Source organism: Lissotriton vulgaris, chromosome 11, assembly GCF_964263255.1.
Source record: "Lissotriton vulgaris chromosome 11, aLisVul1.2, whole genome shotgun sequence".
NCBI lineage: Eukaryota > Metazoa > Chordata > Amphibia > Caudata > Salamandridae > Lissotriton > Lissotriton vulgaris.
In genome coordinates, this window is record NC_141699.1 from 195,759,211 (window position 1) to 195,777,778 (window position 18,568).

Below are 18,568 nucleotides of genomic sequence, written 5' to 3' on the forward strand. Positions count from 1 at the left end.
CGTTAATGCAGATACCGGCAACATGGAGATCCCTAAAACACCTCTGGCACTTACAAAATCATCCACTATACAAAACACTCAACTAGCAAAGTAGGCATTCAGGAGGCCTCGATCAACCCTGCTAGATTTAAAACCCGGCTACAGGCAAGGGATCACGCCCCTTGCCACATGTAGATAAACATCTAGGCATCCAATCTGCACAAGTAGCCCTACGGTTTTCCCAAATCGAAGACATTTGTGCCAAATAAACAAAAGCGAATGTCAGCAGACCAATTTGTTGCCATTGAACATCCCCTCTGCTCCAAAGGGGTCGATAGAGCTGATCAACACCACACGAACTGATCCTTCGATGACTGTAATTATTACAAGGGAGGAAGGGTGAAGAGACGGGGAGCAGCAGGCCGTGTAGTGAATAATATGGGGAGGGGAAATGCCGGCCTGAGGCAGAGCACACGCTGATAAGCTTGTGGGAGGGGGGCTGGGCTGCCTTTGATGTGGTAATGCGAGGCAGGCAGGCAGGCGGCTGGTGGCATAGTGCACGCGCTTTTTAGGGCTTGCGCTTGCGCAATGACCTAAAAAGCACATGCACTCAAAGGAATCGCCAGTAGTTAAATTCTAGATAAGCCATAATAGAGCTTCGCCAGCTGTGCACATGCGCACAGCAGGCGAGCCCTAAAAAGAACCCAAATCATAGACAGGAATCCCTGGTTCTCTGGCTCCCTCAGTAACGAGAGGAGATCCTTCCGATAATCCGAAAGGACATGGAGACAGCACCCCTCAGCAGCACATTTAAAACTTCTCCGCCAGGCCAGAAACGCCTACAACAGGCACGTTCTCAATGCAAAAAAATTATTTTTCAGCTCAGAGCTGAAGAACACCAAGAACAGACCACGCAAGCTCTTCAAACTGGTCAAACACCAATCTAATAAACTGGCCAAAACATCGGAAAAAAAAACCTTAAGTCGCTAATATCATCTGAGGATTTCTCCTTTTTCTCCGACAAAATCACAGCCTTAGGAAACAAACTCAGCGTCACCACAAACTCTCAACCCTTTCTGGATCTGCCCCCTCCTTCGGCGTTGCCCCCACAGGCTTCACCCAAAAACCAAGCACGCTGGTCAAATTTCAAGCTCTATGATGAAGACTGTCTCAAAAATCCTATCTACCTTAAACCCGAACAACCACTTCAATGACCCGCTCCCCTCAAACTGCCTAGCTGCCACCGCCCAATCCATCATTCCTAGCTGGACTGCAATAATCAACGCCTCTCTCAGGCAGGGATCGATACTCGACTCTCTGAAAGCCGGCCAAGTTCTCCCCATCTTGAAAAAGCAGTCTCTGGATCCAGCCTCCCTTGACAACTTCAGACCTATCTCCAATATCCCTCTCTTAGCCAAAGTGTTGGAGAAGTGTGTGCAACAGCAGCGAAGCCATCACATCAACAACTTTCATCTACTTGATGACTTCCAATCAAGTTTCAGACCCGGGCACAGTACTGAAACCACCATGCTACACATCGTAGACGACGCCCTCCAAGCCCTCGACCAAGGCAAAACTTGTCTCCTAATCCTCCTGGACCTATCCTCAGCGTTCAACACAGTCAAACATGGAAAATTTCTCGAACGCCTCAAATTTAGGATGGGATTGGATGGGTCTGTTCTAGACTGGTTTAGCTCATTCCTCCAAAATCGATCACAAAGATTCCTAATTAACAGTAACCTGTCTGCCCCTCCCCAGTCACGTTCAAACCTGTCCCCCACCCTCTTCAACCTTTACCTGGAACCGCTTGCCGAAGTACTACGCTCCGCGAACATCTCTTACCACATGTATGCTGACGACACCCAGATCTACATCAAAACCTCATCCCTCGAGGAGATTTTAACCCTGAATGAGGCCTTGAAAATGACCAATGGCTCGCCTCCAATCAACGCAAACTCAACGCAAAGAATACTGAATTTCTCCTAATTTCCCCATCAAAAACTAACCCTGAGATTCAGACATGGAGTAAGGCTATCACAGCTCTAAACTGCCCACCAACCATTGTTGACTCGGGCAAATCTTTGGGCATAACCCTGACTGCAACTTGAACATGCGAGAGCACATCAACTCAATGGCCAAAGCAGCCAGATTCCACCTGAGCTACCTCTGGAAACTAAAACCCTTCCTCGATGCTCCTGACCTAAAAATGGCAGTCCAGGCACTAGTCATCTCTAGACTGGAATATGGCTGTTCTACCCTCTCGGGGCTACCTAGGATCTCCATGGCAACGTTAAAAGCCTGCCTCAACACCGCCGCCAGACTGCTTACTGGTACAAGGAAATTCGATCACATTTCACCTCATCTGAAAGCTCTGAATTGGCTTCCTCTCAAGGTCAGAATTCAACTCAAATTGGCATGCATCACGCACAAGGCACTATACTCAAACTCCCCTGCATATCTTGCACAGAAACTCTTGTTATCTGCAGGAACCAGAAACTCCAGGTTCGCCAGAGACCTCTTGCTCCAACCTGCACGCTGGCGGGGAAAAAAAACCCTACAATCGTGCCTTTTCTGGGGCGCACCAAGAGTATTGAACTCTCAAACGCCCGCCATCAGAAGAATCCCCTCACTGGCACGATTCAAAAAGGATGCCAAAACCTTCCTTATGAGCAAATTCCTCGCCTCAACCCCCCAGACATCTGAGATGATCGCCATGAGTAAATGTATAATGCAAGATGTACCTACGTACCCTCTCTCCCTTATGTACCCAGCACCCTGCCACCTCCTACCCTATTGTACACCTTTGAGACTATTGCCTTGAGTAATATGTATAATGTACATACGTACCCTCTATCCCTTAAGTACCCAGCACCCCGCCCCTTCCTATATTATTGGGTACTTTTGTGACTTCAAAACTATTGTATACTATTTTGTTCCTGTAGGGCGCTCTGATACCCTAACGGGTCAAGTTCGTGCTCTATAAAACACTAAAATAAATGAATAAATAAAATAAATATATCTATATATTTTTTTTAAAAACATTTTCAGGGCAGGAGACTAATTTGCAGAGTCCTGTAATAGACGACGCAACATCTGTTGTGGCCAGTCAATCAGAGAGGTTGCTCCTGCGGGACCCGAACTCCTGTGGCAGTGAGGTAGAAGAAGGGGAAAAAGAGCCCCTTCTCCCAATCGGAATGCTCTACGTTTTGAGGCTGTGCTCACCTGACTCACATCCAGATATTCAAATATTTTTATTTATTAGACTACTGAATGAATTCACAGTAAATCACAAAAAGCATGTTTTCTGGACCAAGGTCTAGCTTCAAGCCAAACTTGGTGTTTTTCCGTCCAGTAGTTTTGGCTGGAAATGTATGTAAGCTGCATGGGATGTTGCGTTTTGGGACAATCTCTTTTTATCAGCCTCCACGGGACGGATCACCCCGAAACGTTCAAGGAAGGAGCTGAAGGTTTCCTGAAGATTCTTCAAAATGGCACTAGAGTTATTAGCTAACTAAAACTGCCACATATGCCAAAAGGATATTTGGCTTTCTGACGTACCTGATTTTTTACCTGAACCTCCATTTCTCACCTGTCTGAGACACAAGACATGATCTTACCTACAATTACCTTTCCTGGAATGAGCAAGCACTGTCCAAAAATAGGGGTGGAAGGGGGCAGTAGGGCACCAGTCATGAGTTCACACTTCTTTTGAAAGAGGTGGTACAAAATAATTTCTATTGTCTCTCCTGCTATGTGAGATTTTTCTATAGGCATTAACCCTGTGAGGTTTAAATTTCTTCTTGAAGTTACCAAAAATGTTGTACCAATGTCCTGTCTCTTTGAGGGGGCAAATCTCTGACTTTTAACAGATAGTTTATTTTTGATGATGTCCAACACCAACTTGACTGGTGCTTTGAGAGTGAGGCTAAAGATGAACATTTTCCTCTTGATGGCTTGGACTACTGTCATAATACTCTGTCATAAATGCCACTGAAACATGGAACGGGCAAATATAGATGGCTGAATAGAAGTGAAATATTTGTTAAACATGTACTGTAACGTACTAACTGTGATGTGACATATTGTGACTGATATGTTTTCAAACTAATAAAAACATCTTTAAAAAAAATGCCACTGAAACAAACTTTAGAGTCTTTATTGTCGTCAAAACATCTTGATGGCATCCCTTTCCACTGTTCCACTGTCTTCATCAACATGGACTCTAAAGAGTGTTTCCTGTGAACGGAAAATCAACACTTCTCTGTTGAACATAAGTATAACTGACTTTCCTCCTGAAACAGTTATTGGGTCTTGTAATATGCTGCCCAGAGAGCCACATGAGCGAGTATGTGCCAAAGTGATCTGTTGAAACAACTCAAAAGAACAGATTATTGTAAAGTTAATCTAAAAATGACCTCTTACAAAATGCTGCTACTGTTCGAAGAGCCAGGTCTTGAGGAGTCTCTTGAAGGTTAGGAGGTCTTCGGCCTGCCATAGTTGGATGGGGAGGGTGTTCCACGTCTTGGCATCGAGGTGGGAGAATGATCTGCAGCCGCCAGTCACTCTTCGGATGCGGGGGACGGTGGGGAGGGCGCAGTCTGCGGAGCGGAGCTGGCGTGTGGGGGTGTAGAGGCTGAGTCAGCTGCTGAGGTACGCTGGTCCGGTGTCGTGGAGTGCCTGGTGTGCGTGGGTGGGGGAGCCAATGTAGGTCTCTCAGGTGGGGTGTGATGTGGCTGCGGCGGGGGATGTCGAGGATCAGGCGTGCAGAGGCGTTCTGGATGCGTTAAAGCGTTTCAGGAGTTTGGCCGGGGCTCCTGCGTACAGTGCGTTGCCGTAGTCCAGTCTACTGCTGATGAGGGCCTGGGTGACCGTCCTTCTGGTTTCGGTGGGGATCCACTTGAAGATCTTGCGAAGCATGCGGAGGGTGTTGAAGCAGGAGTAGGAGACGGTGTTGACCTGCTTCGTCATAGAGAGGGTGGAGTCGAGGATGACCCCTAGGTTTTATGCGTGGTCGATGGGTGTGGGGGATGCTCCTAGTGTCGTCGGCCACCAGGAGTCGTCCCAGGCAGAGGGGGTGGGGCTGAGGATGAGGACCTCCGTCTTGTCCGAGTTCAGCTTCAGTCTGCTGTTTCTCATCCAATCGGTGACGGCCTTCATTCCTTGGTGGAGGTTGGTTTTGGCGGTGTGGGGGTCATTGGTGAGGGAGAGGATCAGCTGGGTGTCGTCGGCGTAGGAGAGGATGTTGAGGTCGTGCCGTTGGGGAACGTGGGTGAGCTGTGCCATGTAGTCGTTGAACAGGGTTGGGCTGAGGGATGAGCCTTGATGATTTTGGTGGCTTCGGAGCGGAAGGGGGGGGGGGGGGGGGGGAGGCGGATGCTCCGAGTTCTACCGGAAAGAAAGGAGGTGGTCCAGTCCAGGGCCTCCTCTTGGATTCCGGCGTCGTGGAGGCGTCTGGCAGGTCGAGGAGGATGAGGAATGTGGTTTCTCCGTTGTCAAGCAGGGTCCTGATGTCGTCGGAGGCGGTGATGAGGGCAGTTTAGGTGCTGTGGTTGCTGCGGAACCCGACTGGGATGGGTCCAGGATGTTGTTCTCTTCGAGGAAGCTGGTCAGTTGTTTGTTAACGGCCTTTTCGATGACCTTCCCCGGGAACGGGAGCAGGGAGATGGGGTAGAAGTTCTTGAGGTACTGGGTCCGCCTTGGGTTTCATGAGTAAGGCGTTGATCTCTGTGTGCTTCCAGCTCTCCGGGAAGATCGCTGTCTCAAAGGAGATGTTGATGGTTTTCCAGAGGTGTGGTGTGATGGTGCTGCTGGCTTTGTTGAAGATGTGGTGTGAGCAGGGGTCTTCTGGGGATCCGGAGTGGACGGTGTTCACGATCCTGATGGTGTCGTTGTCTTTGGTCCAATGCAAGCAGGCGGTTGGTGCGGGTGGTGGTCGTGGGAGGGGGGGTATCAGCGGTTGCTGGGGTGGTGGCGGCGTCAAAGCTGCTGTGGATGCCTGCGATCTTGCGATAGAAGAAGGTGGCCAGCGAGTCGCATATGTCTTGTGACGGTGAAATGTCGTTGGTGTTGGAGAGTTCCTTCACGATGCTGAAGAGCTCTTTGCTGTTGTGTGGGTTGTTGTCTAGGCGGGCTCTGAAGGCGGTCCTTTTGGCGGATCTGATGAGGTGGGTGTGTCGGCGGGTGGCGTTCCTGTGGGCTGTGTAGCTGTCTGGTGTTCTTTCGAGGGCCCAGTTTTTTTCTAGTTTTCGGCAGGTCCGCTTGGAGGCCTAGAGGTCTTCGGTGAGCCATCTGGCTCTTTTGCTGGTGTGGGTGTTGGGGGGCTTCTTGAGCGGGGCGAGGGTGTTGGCGCAGTCATCGATCCATTGTCTGAGTCTGCCGGCGTCAGTCGGGTCTGCGGGTGAGCTCTGGGCGAGGGCGGTGGTTAGCTGGTCCTACGTGATCTTGCTCCAGCTGCGGCGGGCATCTGCTGGGTGCGGTGGGTTTCCAGAAGGTAAAGTGGATGCAGCGGTGGTCAGTCCAGTGGAATGCGGTGATGCGTTCGAAGAAGACGTGGGTGCTTGCTGAGAAGAAGGGGTCAAGCGTGTGGCCGGCAGAGTGGGTGTGTGTTGCAACGAGTTGCTTGAGTCCGAGGTTGTCGATCAGGGTGGAGGAGTTGGGGTCGTTGTTGTTCTCAAGGTGGAAATTCAGGTCCCCGAGGAGGATGTAGTCCGTGGAGGCGAGGGCGTGTGTGCTGATGAAGTTGGCGATGGAGTCGCTGAACTGCTGTCGGGGGGTGGGTAGATGAGGGTGCCTCTGAGGGTGATGTTGGGGTCGGTGTGGATCTGGGAGCATAGGTGTTCGGCGGTACTGAGGGGGTCGTTGGTGTCTGTTGAGATTTTGAGAGTGTTTCTGTGGACGATGGCAATTCCCCCTCCTACTCCATTGGTGCGGTCCTTGCGGGTGATCTTGTAGCCTTCCGGGATGGCTATGGCGATGACAGGTGCTGAGGAGGAGGTCAGCCAGGTCTCCGTCAGGAAGGAGACGTCTGGGGCGTTGGTGTCGAGTAGGTTCCAGAGTTCGACGGCGGGTTTGTGGGTGGAGCGGGTGTTGAGCAGGATACATCTGAGAAAGTTGGGTCCTTGGGTGGGTGGGTTGGTTGGCCGGATGCTGTTGAAGCTGCAATTGTGGCAGGAGAAGGGTCCTTGGGTGCGCTTCGGGGTGGCCAGGCAGTAGGTGCGTGATCGTCCGGTGTTGAGTGCGTGGAGGTTGCTGGAGTCGTAGCAGAGGCGGGCGTTGTGGTGTGTGTTGGGGCCAGGGGTCCTGGCGCTGGGCGAAGTTCAGGCACGGACGGGCGCAGCCGGGCTTGCCTTAGGCGTGCCAGTGGCGCAGCCACTGCGCGGCCTCCATAAAAGGGCATGTGGGAGGGAGGAGCAGCTGGGAGGCGGGAGCGGGGTGGTGAATGAGAATGCATGGGGCGGGCCGCAGGGGACACAGCAGCGTGAAACACGGAGGGGGAAGCAGGCGGGGGTCACAGAAGCAAATGGGGACACAGGCAAAACGGGGGCACAAGGGAGACACAGGCAAAATGGGGCACAAGGGAGACAGAAGGCAAAATGTGGGCAAGACAGCAGAAAAGCAGACAATAAACAGTAATAGCAGTGGATCAGAAAAGCAAAAAAGCGGGTACAGGCCAATTCCAAGCTGCAGCAGCAGCGAGTACAGGGCACACAGGGGGGCCGTGTGGCGGTGAGGGGAGCGACCTGCCTGGCAACAGGGTCATGGGTTGCTCTCTCTACCGCTGCGCGGCCTCCATAAGAGGGGATGTGGGAGGGAGGAACAGCTGGGATGCAGGAGCGGGGTGGCGAATGGGAATGCAGGGGGGCGGGCTGCAGGGAACGCATCGGCGGGAAACACGGAGGGGGGAGCGGGCGGGGGTCACAGAAGGCAAATGGGGACACAGGCAAAACGGGAGCACAAGGGAGACGCAGGCAAAATGGGGCACAAGGGAGACAGAAGGCAAAATGTGGGCAAGACAGCAGAAAAGCAGACAATACACAGTAATAGCAGTGGATCAGAAAAGCAAAAAAGCGGGTACAGGCCAATTCTGAGCTACAGCAGCAGCGAGTACAGGTCACACAGGGGGGCTGTGTGGCGGTGAGGGGAGCGACCTGCCTGGCAACAGGGTCATGGGTCGCTGTCTCTACCGCTGCGCGGCCTCCATAAGAGGGGATGTGGGAGGGAGGAACAGCTGGGATGCAGGAGCGGGGTGGCGAATTGGAATGCAGGGGGGCGGGCCGCAGGGAACGCATCGGCGGGAAACACGGAGGGGGGAGCGGGCGGGGGTCACAGAAGGCAAATGGGGACACAGGCAAAACGGGAGCACAAGGGAGACACAGGCAAAATGGGGCACAAGGGAGACAGAAGGCAAAATGTGGGCAAGACAGCAGAAAAGCAGACAATACACAGTAATAGCAGTGGATCAGAAAAGCAAAAAAGCAGGTACAGACCAATTCCGAGCTACAGCAGCAGCGGGTACAGGGCACACATGGGGGCTGTGTGGCAGTGAGGGGAGCGACCTGCCTGGTGACAGGAAAGGTTGTGATGCTTACATCTCTCGACAAAACATTAAAAAAGGTTAATGTCTTGTTGAGATGTTTTAGCCATGGACTTGAGACTACTTAGGACACACTGGAAATGGGTCTGAAGTCATTTACCAAATCATCTCAGTGCATGAGGTTATTCTTCCTCCAAAATTCTGAATAGCTCAATTTGAGCATGAGCAACAGACATAGAAGTGGATTGACAACAAGCGTGCCTTCAATTTCAAGGGTGGTGCCGACATCAAAATACCATTTTCCATATTGTTTACCTAGTCCTCAACTTGACCTTGAGACCAACCTGGAGAACCAGGCTAATGTTAAAAAACTGAAGAACCTGGCGTAGCGGAAGCCACGTGATGAGCTTAGTAAACTATTAGATCCTCAAGATGAGATGGTTTAAGTTTTGCTACTCCAAATTATGAGATCTCTGCGAAAAACCTTTTGCAGAGTTCCAAGCATGAGTCATTGTCTCAAGACTCTCTATTGCTAACACACAGGAAGCCCTAAACTGGCACCAAATGTGTGGACACGAAGACAGGGCTTTGATATTTGGCAGCATTGTCCAACAAGACATCTTCTGTGCTCTCTGTGCACATCTAAGCTGGCGGTGAGAGGACGCTTCTGGAGTACGCCGGCGACCTGCCTGGGGATCACACCTGGCAGAGACCCTGCATCACGCCTCTTAGGGTGACGAATCCACACTGAAGCAGAGCGGATACGAGGGGCCTGCACCACACCACACTGGGGCGATCGATTCTGGGACCTGTTGGACCCTCCGAATGGCGGTGAGTGCCCCCTCGGGGTGTGAGCGGGCCTCCGGGTAATTGGGGAGGGGGGGGCGGACCCAAGAGACTGTGCCCAGCGAGTGTGGCCCTAAGAGACTAGACCCGCTAGGCCTCCTCGGGCCTGCGACATGCAGAGACATTGTACAGCGGCATGGGAGTGGACACTTCATCCCTGGGGTGCTGCGTTTCTCCTTCCGCCGTTCTCACGTCCAGGTCTTGCTGCGAGAACCTTCCCAGCAACGAACCCGGGGATGGCCTTAATTGAATCCACTGTGGCCCTTCTCTGGGCGGCGGGAGCTGGGGACCCCTGACTCGTGTCTCCCGCAACACTTCCACGGCCTTGGCCTCCTCCCACTGGGGTGCCCGAGACTAGAGTCCTTGGGCACCCGCTGGAGGGCCAATAGGATGAGGATGGCTATTATGGTGGCCAATCGTGATATTGTCATGGCCTGGACGCAACCCGATTCCCCTACAATAGCTAAATGGTGCAGAGGTGTGGACTGCTGTGCCACTCAAGAGAAACCCTTGTTTGAAATCAAGGGCTGCCCAGCCAAACCAAAAGGACGGACTAATTGGGGTAATGGGGTCCATGGGGTTAGCCCCTTACTTTCGACAGACTGCTTGTTTTACCATGTGATGTGCTTGATTGCTGTGCATATTGTATAACATTATTATCAATCTACTTGCAATGCCATATATGTGGACTTGTGTACTGTGCTGTTGCTGCTAACCTTTTCTTTGTTCTCTCAAAATCAATAAAGTGGATTATCAAAACAAATGTGCCAAGAGCAGAGCTACTATGAACCCCTAAAATGATCATACCCACACCAGGTTGACAATACCAATAGGTTGCCTGTGGTGTAAACAGACAGGTGAGACTCCAGGCTATTAGCTCTATTGCTCAACCCGAGTTGATCAGCAAGGGCCTCACAGAGAAGCTAATGGAGTGGGGGCATGGTTGCATTTTCAATCTATCACCTTGCCTAGTAGAGTGGGTGACCAAGCAAGTAGGCAGCCCCCAACCAGACTGCAGGCAGAGTTGAGCCTTCTGCCGATTGATGAGGGGGGATTGCTGTCCCTGAACTGGAGGTCAGCTCACTGACCCAAGGACAGCATGAAGTAAAAGTCCCTACAAAGTAGAACTTGTTTACACTAAGGCCAAACGTGCAATCAGTTTTCTGCTAGGCAAGGATAATACCCAAACCAATTAGGTATCAGATACAGTATGCCTGCAAAAACATTCAGATGGAAACCACAATCTAGGAGCCGCTGTAGCTGCCTGTGGTGGTACTTGTGGAGTAGTGCTGTCAGGCTCATTACAGACTGAAAGCATATTTAAGGGTCGTGAAAAGAGAAAGACTAGTAGAGTGTACCTATAAACATTAGATTAGTAGAGACACACCGGACCAGGAAAACCAGTCATATTGGGTATAACTATCCTCAGAAACAAAACCGAGAAAGGAACAAAAACAGTTAAAGGAAAAATAAACTGTTGAAGCCTTATTACCTTATTCACAGAGACACAAATAAAAAGAGGGAAATATAATGCAATGTGATATATGCAAAACTCATATGTGGTATATATAAATCCACCTACAAGGAATTACTTGAAGGAAACTAGAAGCAGCGCCTATGCTCATCAGATACATGATGAAGAAGCTGACCTGAGGGAAGAGGACTTAACTTTTTGTCAAGTAAAGCTAAAACACACCAGGAATGAGATTTACAATTGCACCGCTGATCACGAGAAACACTCTTCAGGAAATATTGTCAAGTATCATCTTACTAGCCCCAAGCAGATGTAATTTTTTTATATATCTTGAAGATAAACAACCAAGAGAGAACAAAGCATAGATTTGAGGACATGACTATCTCCTTTGGACTCCAGCAGCTCCCGCTCTCGGCTGATTTTCTTCTTCACACTAGCTTGTTCATCAAGATACTCTGATCTGAAGATGTTAACACTTCTTCAGCTACTGCCTGCGACTTCCTCCTGCTCTACGATAACCTTCAAATAACTTTATCAGAACAAAACTAACTTTTAAAGTAGACTGAACCTTTGCTGCGTTCAATGGAGCCTTGAGACACTGGTTTTACCTGAAAAGTATGTTATATTATTTTCCAGCTCCTTGAAAATCTCATCCGCATCAGCCTTAGCAAAGAGCAAAGTATAATCACAATCGAGGCCCTCTGATTGAAGTTTTCTCCAAGTGTGGGCTTTTTCACTCAGGACCAGCCCTCTGACAGTTTCATCTTCAAGTTTTGAATTTCCAATTTCTTCTGTCTTTCTGGCCAACTCTTCTCGTTTCCTTTTTCCTGGAGCACTACCATTAGGCATTTTTATTACAAATGTATCCATTTCTATCTTTGCGTTTTTGAATGTCCAAAGAAGCCATCGAACTTAGCAATTCCCCTCAGCAACGCCACCTGCAGAGAAAAGATACAATTTAAGTTTGTGGCCTAGCATACTTATTTTTTTTTTTTTTAACTTCAATATGCAACGGACCATTTTTTCTAACTGTAGAGGCATCTCATTTTCTATACGTTAAATCTTCAATCAAGAGCAAGTGGTACCCTTCTGCACTCCAAAGACAGGACGAAGTCCTATACTCTATTCTGTACTTCACTTCACAGTCAAGGCCGGAGTCCACGGGGTGCACAACAAATTAAAACATCAATAGTTTCCACTTCCTATGAGAAGAATATGTTTCCGTATAAACAGAAATCTGCCCTTTAAAACAGCAAACATTCCACTCCCATTGCTGGCTGTACAATGGTTCCTTCACCTTTGCAGTAAGAACTTTTGAGTGTTAGCCTGAAAAATGCAGATTTTACTAATGAGGTGGTGTCGAAAAATACTTATTTTGTCAACAAAACTGTGGTAAGAATTACGTTCTGTCATTTGCTTTAATAAAGATAGCAGCGCAGTTAAACAAACAAGCATTGGCAAAGCCAACTAGTCTCACCTAAGCATACTATCGGTTTTTGTCAATGTTTTTAGCCATGTTGCACAGCAACACGGCTACTGTTCTGCATGCCTATAAGATTTTTTTAAAGCGTTGCAAAGTTTTCTGTGTAACTGTCTTTTTTTCTTTTAATTTTCACTCATGCTGCACAGCAGACTCGCTACTGTGCAACATGGCGAAGAACATTGACAAAGTCGGTTGGTCACATAGGCAAGACCTAAGTACTTTATCAACGCTTGCTTTTTACTGGTGAGATGGGATGGCTGGATGGGGAGGGAGGAGCAAGCAACAATGCAGAATGGGGTGGGAGAGTAGGAAGGCCCAAGCAACAGTGCACTATGGGACGGGAGGGGGACAAGCTACAATACGTGATGGGGAGGGTGGTGCGGGGCAGGGCTGGAAGGGGCAAGCACCAACACGGGACAGGGTGGAGAGAGGAATCAACAACATGGAACATTGTGGGACGGGGTAAGGAGAGGGATGGGAGGTGGCAAACAAATGGATGGAGCAGGTTAGGAGGGGGCAAGCAACAACACAGAGAGAGGCAGGGGGATGGTTGGTGACGAGCAACAACACGGAAAGGGTGGGAGGCGGCAAGCGACTACATGACGAGTGATGCAAGCAATAACACAGTGAGGGGGAAAGCAACAACATAAAGAGGGACTGGTGAATAGGAGGAGGCAAGCAACAACACTGGGAGGGAAAGCAAGAACAAGGAGAGGAATGGGTTAGAAACAAATGAGAGACAGCTTGCAAACACATGCACTCTTATGAAGTGCTTCGACTAAAAGAGAAAAAGTAGCTTGAAACGCATACCCAGTGCAAGGACATAAGTACTTGGGCCAAGCCTCAGGGAGGGACAACCACATGAAGAGGAAGTGTAGCTGGCACTCGTTGACCCAAGACAAAGACATGAGTGTGACGGTAAGCAATGGGTGGCCTCTAAGCACACTGTAATCTAACAAAATACTTTGCATGCAGCACAGCATGAGCTGTCTCAGACAAGACCTAAAACCAAGAGTTCCCAAAAACACCAGTGACATGAAGAATCAGTTAACAGAATCAAGACAGTCACTCACTCCTCCAAGTAGCACTTCTTACCTTGAATGTCTGCAGTCGAGGTAAACAACTGGTAACAAAAACATTATACAAAATACCCCAAGAAAACCAGTTGAGGAATACTACGTCTAATTGACTCACCTCTCAGACTGTAGTATTCACTCACTAGATAGGAGCTAGAAAAAAACGAGAAAAGCCAAAAGGAACAACATTATTGGGCACAACCAACAAAAAACGTTAGCATAGGCCTAATATGTTTTCTCTGTACCCTTAGGGTACTCCGGCCACTACCACGTGACTACCACGTGACTCAACAACAAGCATTGGCAAAGCCAACTAGTCTCAATCTAATCTAGGGATTAGATTTGACAGTGCCCTATCTTTCAAACAGCAAGCAGGGGCAGTGGCAGGGTCTTGTTTCAACATCATCAGAGGGCTTAGAAAGTTTTTTGATTTCCTTCCTCTGACAGCCAGGAAGACGGTGACAGTAGCACTTGTAACATCTCGTTTGGACTACTGCAACAGCTTATATGCAGGATTAAATCGATCTGTCCTGCATAGGTTGCAGGTTGTCCAAAATGCTGCTGCCCGTCTGGTCCTGAAATGGCCGAGGAGGTCATCTGCCTCAGCCGCCCTCAAGGCCCTACACTGGTTAACTATTCACAAACGCATACTTTTCAAAATCCTACTGATTACCTTTAGGGCATATCACCAAAAAGGTCCCAAATACTTCTTCCCCTGGTTCAAACAGTATGCACCAACACGCTCCCTAAGATCAGCCAACATGAATTTACTACAGACCCCTAAATTCAGACTCAACTAGAGGAGGGAAATCTCTCGCAACACTAGGCGCAAAAGCGTGGAATAAACTTCCTCCCAATTTGCGCTTGATCTCTGCTGAGAAGAATTTCCGTAAGGCCCTGAAAACTTGGATTTTCAACCTTCCAGACTCGATCTGTATGACTCTGGTTTAGACATAGTGTTTCTGTTTAGAGGAGATAGATGTGTGAGCTGACTTTTCCGGCCTTCCATCTAGGCTACGGGCTACAAGCGCCAGGATGCTCCTTGGAGCGACAGTCGCGCGATAGAAGTGCATATTTACATTACATTACATATGAATGCCACTGTAATCCTGAAATGGCCAGTGGCTGAAGCTACCAGCTCCATCAGGACTGCAAGATATTTGGAAACGTGTGGTTTTGAAAACAAGCAAAATCTCAGAGTGAATCGTCACACAAAAATAGCAAAAAACATGCAGGATTTAGGTCATTAGTGCACACGTAATCAGGAGTATTTCGGTAGCTCTACCCTTAAATCACTGATGCCCACTGTATCGAAAACTTGAGAGGGCATGCATTGAAACCGATTGACTTGCTAGTAACTACCTGGACCCCAAGGCATATGCACAACTGCCAAATGGGCATCAGCCTCCATGCTGATAGAATTACCAATTCATACTTTATTCGACAGTTGTGTCATCAAAGCACATTTTAAAAAACACATTAAATCAGTTATTCAATCAAAATAACACCATCTGATATGGTACAAAAATAGTTAAGAAGAGCTTAAACATCACTTCAACTCTCGAATACAAAAAGGTTAAAAAAGTTATAAAACATACATAGTATTCTTCAAAATTACGATGCCATAATTATACATTTACTCTTTCATATATTAGTCAGTTATACGCGAGATGAAGACAGCAACAGTTTATGACGAATTATCCAGGCCCACTGCAAGAACTTCGCCACAGCTATCGCTATGGGTGGGTTAGGATCGGCGCATAAAATTCTCAGGCCCTCAGCATACCTTCGAGTACCCATTAGTCGACAAATGGGTTTAATCCACTTGCGATGAGGCAGAATATATTCCGGGCACACAAACAAGATATGACTTATGGTTTCTTGTTGATCTTGACACCTAGGGCATCTATTGGTAACTGACCCCTCCCATTTCTCAGTAAACAACTTAGTAGGGAGGGTACCAACCCTGAATTGAAAATATATTTTGCGATCTTGTGGCTTTTCAATTTGATCCCAATAATTCTCATATGCTGGCCAAGTCTTAAATTCTAAAAAACGACTGGAGAGATTTGAAGATAAGGTTTTCGACAATGTTAGATCATTAACCATTGCCCAATATCTTCCTTTAAGGTATTTTTCGTTGGGAAAATGGCATTTTGCGGATTGTCCCATCGAGAGTTGACACTGCCATTGACTATGGGGTCTGTAAAGTATTGCCATTTTTAAGTTGCCACAGAATCGATTCTGATTTTGTAATTAATGTAGTCAAGCACTACCTGTGTGCGTCTCCCTCCACCCCTACCCTTTTATGTGCATGATCAATTGTGTATTTATATCTTACAGGTACACTGTGACCATTTTGAAAAGAAACAGGTTGAAAATTTCCCTTTTTCTCACTCTGTTTACAATAGGACAAAGTTTGTTGTAAACTTTCACTGTTTTCACTATTCACTGTTGGTCCTGAAGAAAGCCCACAAGTCCTAACCTGGCATATTGGGCTGAAACATGTCGGCCATTTTATTCACCAACTTCTAGTGCGTTAGAACTCCTAACTTCTTCGCAGAACGCACATTTATTAGCATTCCCTGATGGGATACCCGAATCCAGAGCTAATAAAGTAAAACATCTGGCTGTCCGGGTATTTTAATCTAGCACTGTTCACATCACTAGATCACTACTGTTTTAACCATGGGTAAGAACCTCCTGGTGGAGGCTGTATAACCAAACAGACCCTATGATTATGCACACACGTGTATGAAGAGCGGAGAATCAACATATACCGCTACTACGACTTCCCAAACACGTGCATGAGGGTTTTTTTATCTGAGACACCCCACATTCCTTCTGCATACCCTAGGTTATGCAGGACAAGTGATCCTTCCCCTATGATAAATTGTGTCCCATAATTCAGACATGCCCATCCTCCCCAGAAGACTCCTAATCTCTCCAAGCCATTTAATTCTTTGAAAGGAGTCATTCTTAATGATGTCCCTAAGACCCTGGGCATAATGAGACAATTCATCAGTACACCATATCCTACGCCAATACAGTAACGGCCGCAGGCTTGCCAAATCTTTAACAGTTTTTGTTGCCCAAATCCCAAAATAATGGGATTAGCGGGGTGCTTTGTGGGGCACTTGTCATTTTGCGCACAAACTCATTCTCCACCTTGGTTAATTGTGTAATCTTTTCAAAGCCCCACAGTTCGGCTCCATAAAAGGGCCGAACTCAATACCTTTGTCCCGTAAATCTCAAGAACTGGGCTAATTGGCTTAGTCATGGAGGATTTGAATTTTTGCAGAAGAACAACTGCTTGTTGTTTGAGTTTTAGGACAGCCAAATCAATTTGGCTGTTCCAGCGCATGTCCCTCTGCAAGGTAACGTCTAAATAAGTAAATGTGTCTACCTGCTCTAGAGGAGATTCACTCAAATATATGACCTCTAAAGGATCTGTGCTCATTAAATGACATGAACTTTGTTTTAGCAGCATTTATTTCCAGACCGTTCTGTAGGCAGAAATCCCCAAACCGTTGAAGGGCTTTCTGAAGGCCACTAGGTGTTTTAGACACTATTAAAGTGTTGTCCGCAAACATGAGGACCGGAATGCGGGTGCCTGCCAAAGCTGGTGCGTCCGTGGGGTCAGGGAGAGGTAATCCGCCACCCCATTGACGAAGAGAGAGAACAGGGTTGGTGCCATAAAGCACCCCTGCCGCACTCCCCGCTCAACAGGGAAGCTTTCAGTAACCTCCCCTGCACCCCCCAACGGACACAAGCAAAATTGTGTTCATGCATGCGTATGATCAATGTAAGCAATTCAGGGGCCATCCCTAGCCCCTCCAAAACCTGCCATAACTTGCCACCCGGAACTAAATCAAAAGCCGCTCTCAAGTCGACGAACACAGCATACAAAGCCCATTTGCCCAAAACCACAGTTCGCCAATATAACATAATAAAACGAAAAACGTGATCTATTGTGCTCGTTTTCGGACGAAACCCAGCTTGCAGTGAGCTCAAAATATTATTTTCCTCCATCCAAGCCTGTGTTTTAAATAACACTAGCCTACCTATAATTTTTTGAACTGAATCAATCAGGCTAATAGGCCTGTAGTTGCCTGCAGTCGACTTGTCGCCTTTCTTATATACCGGAAGGATTTCTGCCCCTTCCAAGAAAGGGGGATAGTCGCTCCTTGGGGCGATAGCATTTGCCAGATGTACAATATATACCCAACAGGTTTAAAATATTCTACCCACAAATGTTGAGCAACGTTATTTTGTGGGCGGTCAGGACGCCCACCTCTATCCCATTTAAACGTGTCCCAAAAAAAATGTGGGTTCCTTGCCATACATGCATCCTTAAGCTCCTGCCATTTGCCCTCATCCCATAGCCTTTTCGCTTCCTTCTGCACTTTTCTATACCAGGCCGGAGCCTCTCTTACACGGTTTGGATCTCGCGTTTTTAATGCTATGCCCAGTTCCAATCTGGCTTGAATACAAGCTTCATTGTACCAACTCTCAGGTTTCATAGAGGACAGTCCTCTACCAGACCCCATCCTACAAAAACAAGCATTTGCAATGCAATAGGTCTCGCATTAGGAAAATTTGAGCTATTGGTATTGTAAATTACACATTTTTTATTTATGTGTTGGTTTTGAAAATAGTCAAATTAATAGCTGTCATTTACAATGCCAATACTGTTAACTTTTGCAAATGTGACACCTATAGCATTTGTAATGCAACATGTTTTGTATTTGTGACTTACATGTATTGATATTACAAATAACAATGACTTTGAATTTTTTTAAATTAATACTTAAATAAAATGTATTGTAATTTATAATGGCAATAGCTTAAACTTTTGTTAATACCTTTTGTGAAGATTATGTTCAGTGTATTTTATTGTGACGAAAATCCAAGAACAGAAGTGAAATATTAACATCTTTTTATGACATTTGTAATAAAGCTTGAAACATTGAGAGAACATATTTGAACCAGTGGTTGTTGAATGGTTGCACGGATTGATGCTGTGGTAGCGCATAGTGATGTTGTGGTGCCCCTGAGTGATGCTGTGGTGGTGCTGAGTGATAGATAGTGAGTGCGATAGATAGTGTGAGGGCGGATGTCGCGGTGGACGTGGTGGTGGGTGTGGTGGTGGTGGACATGGTGGTGGTGGACATGGT

At 47.6% G+C, this 18,568-nt stretch overlaps 1 protein-coding gene across 2 annotated transcripts in view; it reads right to left on the reverse strand.

Annotated features, from left to right (window-relative positions):
* Positions 1–18,568, reverse strand: part of ALKBH2 (alkB homolog 2, alpha-ketoglutarate dependent dioxygenase) — a 104,597-nt gene that overhangs the window by 68,035 nt on the left and 17,994 nt on the right. For both annotated transcript variants that reach the window (XM_086943097.1, XM_086943096.1), the window contains exon 2: positions 11,441–11,770. In XM_086943097.1, the coding sequence (XP_086799223.1) occupies positions 11,441–11,702 (262 nt within the window). In that variant the 5' untranslated portion in view covers positions 11,703–11,770. The remainder of the gene's footprint in view (positions 1–11,440; positions 11,771–18,568) is intronic.